General features: G+C 40.8%; 1 protein-coding gene across 4 annotated transcripts in view; it reads left to right on the plus strand.

The window, feature by feature from the left end:
- Positions 1-7107, plus strand: part of ISL1 (ISL LIM homeobox 1) — an 11770-nt gene extending 4663 nt beyond the window's left edge. The window contains exons 4-6 of one of the 4 annotated variants that reach the window (XM_085326413.1): positions 1792-2078; positions 3522-3689; positions 5901-7107. In XM_085326413.1, coding sequence (XP_085182539.1) covers positions 1792-2078; positions 3522-3689; positions 5901-6017 — 572 coding nt within the window. In that variant the 3' untranslated portion in view covers positions 6018-7107. Of the gene's footprint in view, positions 1-1791; positions 2079-3521; positions 3694-4468; positions 4517-5900 lie in introns of those variants that run through there. The other 3 variants (XM_085326414.1, XM_085326417.1, XM_085326416.1) reach the window with 3 other exon arrangements.
- Positions 7108-7652: the final 545 nt, after the last annotated feature.

Raw genomic sequence — 7652 nt, forward strand, 5'->3', positions numbered from 1 at the left:
GGGTGCGCGCATCCCACGCCGCGGCTGAGCTGGGCGCACGGCGCTGGCCGGCGGCGCGGGGTCCTGCCGAGACCCGCGTGCCCCCCCCAGCAGGGCGCAGGGTGCCTCAGTTTCCCCCTCGGAACCCGGGAGGGCTGGAAGCCAGATCCGTTGTCATTCAGCTCCGCGGAGCGTGTGGAAAAGCTGTTTTAAGCACTGGTGGAAGCGGGGTCCGAAAAGAGATAGACTTCATAACTACAGGCGAGCACTCAGGCTGTAATTTAAAACTGTCAACAAGCTAATCTTCAGTAATTGCCTTTTAAAGCGACTCTGCCTTCTTGAAACGTATTGTGTGATTTGATGAGAATTGCTTCTTAAAACTCAGCATTGTTACTTCAAACTCGACCCACCTTATAAGTCTACTTACACTTTTAGTTCTCGACATGTGCGTTAGATGCTCAGAGAGGTTTAGCTTTAGGGAAAAGCACGTTTCTCACAGGCAGATAAGCTTAGACAAAACAAGGATGGCAGCGAATATTGCTGTGCAAGTAACTGTAACTAGAAAAGTTATTTACAAACACAGCCATGTTTAAACGGGCACGTTTATCGCTTCTGAGCTACTTTCAAGTAGCGTATCTTTGTACAGCAAAAAATCACGTAGTTGATCGGTACAGAATTTTAGAGAGATTGTGCATGCTCCCAGCAGCGTGTTTGTGCACGTCTCAGAAAGGCATATGTGTCTGCAGGTACAACACTTCTAATATCTGAAGCATTCTTATTGTCTTYATAAAACTTATTATTAGAGAAGTCAAGACCCAACTGTACAAAACTGAACACCTTTGAATATTAGTCAGTCAAGCTTTAAGGAAAAAAAAAAAAGCTGTGTTTTTATTTTTCCCTTGACTGGGTCAAATTACATCTAGATAGCTATAGCTCCCTAATACACTGAARAACAGCAGAATCACACGAATATATTTAGCTCTTGATGTGACWTTGCCCGTTGATTTGCATTGCTTGAGGATTTCCATGAGTTGCTAGGCTTGCTTCCCCTTTAAAAAATTGGCTAAACATTCATATTTTTTAAGTGTTCATCAAAAGTTGACACACATTCACCTGGCACCTTCGCTTTCTAAAATAGACCTCTGCCTTCCGAGATCTCGGATATAGATGTCTCACGAGATTTTCTACCACGATCACGGGTTGTGAATTGGGTCTTTCTGGCTTTTTTTTTTTTTTTTTTTTTTTTTTTTTTTTTTTTTTTTTTTTTTTTTTTTTTTGGAAGCATCAGACTGCTGGAAGCTGTTGCACGTTATTGTAGCCTCTAGCAAAACTGAATTAGATGCAGCATGCAGGAAACAGACTCGAATTAAGATTAATTTTAAAAGTATTCTTTTTATTAATTTTCCGGCCAAAAATCTGTTTTGGTGATTTGTCATGAAATAAGTACACAAATTCCTCCCCCTCTTTTTCTAGCGCATGCACACTTCAGTGATCTCTCCCTCCCCTGTCAAAGCTCATACAGGTTCAAGCTTCTGTCATTAAGGGTTTTCTTTTGGGGGGTGGTTTGTTTTTGTAAATTAATTATCTCTGAAGTCAGAAATGTCAGCCCTGTCACTCCACTGGCGCATAAAGAAGAGGAGGCTGCAGGAGCTCCGATGGAGCTGACTGCTTGATAGCCTTTGCAAGAGGGTTCATCATCTCCCTCCCCCCCCAACTGCCTCCTCTTAACCACTCGCTTAAATTCAGAGCCTCTGCAGACTCCCTGCCTCCTACTTATGGGGATCCTGTTCCTTCCTTGCCCTTCCCTTACAGCAGAACCTATCTCTGCCAGACAGCCAGCTCTGCGACCCCACGTCCACAAGCAGCCCGAGAAGACCACCCGAGTCCGGACTGTCCTTAATGAAAAACAGCTTCACACCTTGAGGACCTGCTACGCTGCCAACCCCAGACCTGACGCGCTCATGAAAGAGCAACTGGTAGAAATGACTGGCCTCAGCCCGAGGGTCATCAGGGTTTGGTTTCAAAACAAGCGATGCAAGGACAAAAAAAGGAGCATTATGATGAAGCAACTTCAGCAACAGCAACCCAATGACAAAACTGTAAGTGGCTTCAGCCTCTGACCCGTACGCAGCCTTCCYTCCCGAAGGAGAAACGCGTAGGCTAAGTCCAGCCTGGCCAACCTTTGGGGGCAGGTTTGACGCTTTTGATTTTGTGGGAGCTCCGCTAAAACAAACAACATAATACAGCTTAAATATTATCTGTTTGTTCTGTTATCGGTGCAATTAAAGCAGACCACAGCGAGAAGCCGATATAGGCGGCTCAAGCGAACACATGTCTTTCTGTGGGGCTGAGGAGTCGGTGTGGATTAGACTAACTTCTCTGCAGCATGCATTGTGCCCTGCAGAGCTTTGGGGATGTAATAAGCCTAGCCTTGTAATATTTATATTGCAAATGCAAAGGACTCCTTGAGGGGAAAAAGACGCATTCGCTCTCTTCAATGGTTTTACACAGGAGTAAACCCAGAAATAAAACCCAGGAGTAAAAGTGAAATCTGATGTTTTTTCTTAGCGCTTTATATCCTGTAATCTGTATGTGTGTGTCTGTCAGTGCACGTACTGTAGAAAAAGAGGAATGCGATAGAAAGGTTTGGATTTATCATCGTGCGTAGAGATTATTTATGTATAGTTGTCGCCTAGAAATATTGAATTCTTGTCGTGGGTATTCGCGCGTGGCACAAATAAGCAGAGAGCACTGGATTCAGCATAACAACCTGGCTGTCTCCATTTTAAACCAACTTTTTTTTTCTGTTGTTTTTAGCCCGCTTGAAGAAGAGTCTGTTATTCTCCCTCTGTATATTGACTGACCTGGGAATGACTATTAATTCATAAGGCTGCCTAGTTAAGTGGAATTTAAGGAGTTTCATTTTACCCTGTTGGAATGCAATAAAACACGATGTTATTAACTCGCCTGAACAATATATTCGTCGAGGCTTGGAGTTATTTTGTACACAGTGGCCGTACCACAGGGCATACTGGGAGGGCTGAGGTTTTCTTTTTTCCGTATGTTTTTCTTTTTTGAAAGAGAGCGGTACTAACGTACCCCAGGTTTACCGTACAGTGGATATATGATCCAGTTAAGGTCACGCAGAACAAAACCAGCCTGGATGCAAGATAGAGAGGCGGCATGATTAACCATTTCTTGTACCGAGCCGTGCGCCGGCAGCCAAGATAGAGTGCTCATGCTTAAGAAGTCTTTTTCACCCTCGCCCTTTTCTTTTTCTTTTTTCTTTTNTTTTTTTTTTTTTTTTAATGCCTTGAGAAAAATACGAGGATTAAAGGGAAAAAAGTAAACTTCCACAGTGATAAATGCAGCGGGTAGAAACAGGCTGACCTAGAACAGAAAAGAGTAAGACATTCACAGCAGATTAACAAARCAAATACAAGTGACTGTATAGATAAGATAGAAAGCAGTTTATTGACTCAGCGCTTATATACAATAAAGTTAACCAAGCTCATTAACATCTTTTGCTGGGCTGTTTACAGAATATCCAAGGGATGACAGGAACTCCGATGGTGGCTGCTAGTCCTGAGAGACATGATGGTGGTTTACAGGCGAACCCAGTGGAGGTGCAGAGTTACCAGCCGCCTTGGAAAGTACTGAGTGACTTCGCATTGCAGAGTGACATAGATCAACCTGCTTTTCAGCAACTAGTAAGTGTCAGTTCCCAGCCTGAATAGGCCAGTGTCTACCCGGGGGCAGAGCCACTGGGGATTCTCTAAAGCTGACGGATGCCCTCAGAGAGATGAAGCAATTCAGACTAGCCGAGTTTTCCTGAGAGTACGAGGTGGGCATTACGACAATGTGTAAATGCAGCGAATTCAACTGATTTAGTAGGGCTCGATACAAAWCCTACCGCAGTCAACAGCAGAGTTCTTGTTGATTTAAGTGGAATCTGGATAAGGCCTGACCCAAGTCTGAAACGAATTCAGCTCCTGAAAACTGAAAGCATCTCTATCCAGAGAATAAAAAATTTTGTCATGGATCTTTTAATTTTATATATATTCACGAAAGCATTTCTAAAATTCGACCCCATCCGACAATTACAGCTTTAAAATATAGGATAGATTTTTAAATATGTGATTGCAATGTCAACCTGTGTCCTGTAACCTGTGTCCTTGTCTTCTCACACAAACATGAATAGTTTAATTAAATCGTTGAAATCCTTGTTTTACGCATGTACCTCTGGATATAACATTGTGTAGATATAGATACAGATATATACACACATATATGTATATATATGTAGACTATATATACATAAATATAAAACTGACATATATATGTTGTGCTTCAGAAAGGGAATTGTTAGTGTGTAGTCACATGCAAAAGCCAAACAATATGATGAACTGCCTTAAGCCAAAAGAAAGCAGACATTTTTAGAATAAATTCTGTTCTTAACTCACTTCCTTATGCCTACGTCATTTGGCAGCTCATATGGGACCATATCATCTGCAATACTTAGGCCCAACAAGGTGAATTAAGGACAGAAGTTCAACCTTAACTCAATTTCCTGGCCTAAGTGTGTTAAAACCAGATCTTTAAAATAATAAGGTACGTTGTGTATGGTTTTTCAGTGATTCAAAATAATAACTAATGATGCAACATTAATATATAGATCATTTTTTGATCGGTTGGGTGTTTTTCATCAACATGAATTGRTACAAAGTAAAGTTTTGTAGCTCTATCAAAAGATGTTTTCAGACCATTTCAGCTTAGTATCCCACTCTTTTCCAGGATTCTCCTCCCCACCCCCCAGCTGTAGGCTGCAGAGTGCTCCCCCCGYCCCGCCCCAGCACGCCGGGCTCACTCACATGCTCTGGAGCACAGCAGCAGGACTGCTTGCAGCATCTTTCCTCTAGAGCAGCCACTGTTTTTCCCGCTTTAATCAAGCTGTCAGGCGGACTCGAGAAAAACTGATCTCCTTTGGCTGCCTTACTTATTGTGCCTTAACAAACCAGGAGACTAAAAGCTTTGATGCAGTGTTTTCTAAAGAGTAGGTTTAAAAGCAGAATTGAAGGTGGATATCCCAAATACACACATGCATATGGATAGACAGATGGATATTGACATATTTGGGACCTCATATAGACAAATAGTTAAAGAACTGTGGACAGAACAGATAGCTCAGCAACTATTCAAGGTGCTGTTTGCACGTCTCTAATCTGGAAAGGGCCTTAATCACGGGATCGACCAACTAAATAGGTGCCAAGGAATTGCGTGTGGATTAGCCAGGCTTCCCCCTTCAGATCTCTCTTCTCAAGGCTGAGCCCAGACTAATGGGAGCTGTGGGGCATGGTAGGATGGAAAAGCATCACCTTTTTTTATTCAACTGACTCTCATTAGAAAGAGATGCCACTCCTTCCAAAGTACATTTGGACTGAAAGGATGGTTTGTTTAAAGGAAGGTATCTCTCCTCAGGTTTAGTGTTTTATGTGCACAAAAAGGGGAAAAAGTAACCTTGCAGTCTCATGTCAGAAAACACATGAGCTTCTAAATAATTGACTAGAACATCCTGTTGGGATTGCCACTGTTGCAAGACATGGAAGAGGCCTCATTAAAATGTTTGTTTGATTATTTACTTGATTTTTCTACCTTTTTTCCCCCTAATCTGCTTTCTTCAGTTATTTGACTGAAGGCCTAAGGAAGATTCCAATGAAGTCAGTGGGGAAACTAAATAAAGCAACAGTCACACAGCCTCCTGTTGAGATGCATCAGGCCATTCAGCTGCATGCCTGTGTATTTATTTTTGCAATCTTCTTTGCCTTGCCTGCTACTTTTCTTTGATTGTTACAGTTGTAACAATACTTTTTCTTATTTTTCCTCTTCTTCTTCTTTTTCTTTTTTTTTTTTTTTTTTCGCAGGTTAATTTTTCAGAAGGAGGACCTGGTTCCAATTCTACTGGAAGTGAAGTAGCATCAATGTCCTCTCAGCTCCCAGATACACCCAACAGCATGGTAGCCAGTCCTATTGAGGCATGAGGAACATTCATTCAGATTTCTGTTGTTGTTGTTTCTGCCCTTACCCTCACCCCTGTTGGAGAGAGTGGGAAAGTGATCACGCTGGGACTCCGAAATTTAGGGGGAAAATTATTTAACAGCCCTGTAACGAGCCTAGCAAAGAACCGCTCCATGAAATGAACGGAGTCTTGTTTGAAGTGACAAGGTAATATGGTAGCAACACTGTGAAGACAATCATGGGATCTTACTAGAATAAATATAAAACAAAAACAAAAACCCACGCTATTCAATGATCAGAGGAGGATGGAAAAGACGTTTTCAAAACGTAGATGATTTGTACTCGTGGATCTCAAAAAAAAAGTGAATAAATTATTTTCAGTTGACTGTACGTCTTAGAGAGAAACCAAGGTAGAGGACTTTCTATCTAGTCCATCCTAATCCGAATGGTGCTGTTTCTGTATTGGTCATTGCCTTGCCAAAAGGAGCTCCAGTAGTTTTTCCATCATCTGGAAAGAGACGATTTAGCCCCGCATTGTTGAAAGATTCATTGCAGGAAGGTGGAGCTGCATTGGTTTGCAATGGGTTTTTTTTGGTTGACTCTTAACAAGGCGTTGTTTCCTGGGTCTCTTATAGCAKGTACTGTAGCGGGGTTTTGATTTTTGTTTGGTTGAGATCCATCCTCTATTGAGTCTGAAGTGATTAAAAATAGGTTTTTGAATTCCTCTTTAAGAACCAATTTATAAAAGCATTGCAACAAGGTATACCTCTATTTTGCCACAAAGCGTCTCGGGATTGTGTTTGAAATGTGTCCGTCCAAGAACCGTCCCCTCCCCCAGAGATGTGTATAGTCATTGGTTAAAACGACTGTTTCTCTCTCTCTCTCTCTCTCTCTCTCTCTCTCTCTCTCTCTCTCTCCCTCTCTCTCTCTTTCTCTCTCTCTAGAAATAAAGAGAAAAAAGAAAAAAAGAAAAAGAAAAAAAGAAAAAATCCACCCTATTTGTTTGCTCTTGCATTGCAAAATTATAAAGTAATTTATTATTTATTATCGGAAGACTTGCCACTTTTCATGTCATTTGACTCTATTTTTTTGTTTGCTGAAGTAAAAGAAAAAAGAAAAAAGAAAAAAGAAAAAAGAAAAAAAGAAAAGGTTGTACCGTGGTCTTTGAATTATATGTCTAATTCTATGTCGTTTTTGTCCTTTTTTTCCTAAATATTATGTGAAATAAAAGCGCCATATGTAGAATTATTATATCTTCAGGACTATTTCACTAAATAAGCGTTTGGAATAGAGAAAATAATAATAATAATATTAATATTAAATAATGAACAAAGTTCCCTCTTTTAAATATTTACAAGTTAGCAGCTAAAATACCTGAAATAAAATATTGCATGCAAAGCAGGTCGTTATTAAATAAAATCAGTGTGATATTTTATTGCAAGTATTAACGACCAGCTTGTAAATTTCAGTTTCAACAACTGTATCAGGGCTAGTTTGATGCCTTAGCTTTCAATTGATAACATTAGAAGCTCTCTTTCGCCCCCTCATCCCTTGCCCTTAAAAGTGATATTACTCTAGGCATGATCTGACATAATGTTAAGACATCTAAAGAACTGGGAGCTCAGGCTTTTTGCTGAGTTCTATTATTTTTTAAAAAT

This window comes from Rhea americana, unplaced genomic scaffold (genome assembly GCF_003343005.1).
Source record: "Rhea americana isolate MKP2758 unplaced genomic scaffold, rheAme1 scaffold_13, whole genome shotgun sequence".
In the NCBI taxonomy this organism is placed as follows: domain Eukaryota; kingdom Metazoa; phylum Chordata; class Aves; order Rheiformes; family Rheidae; genus Rhea; species Rhea americana.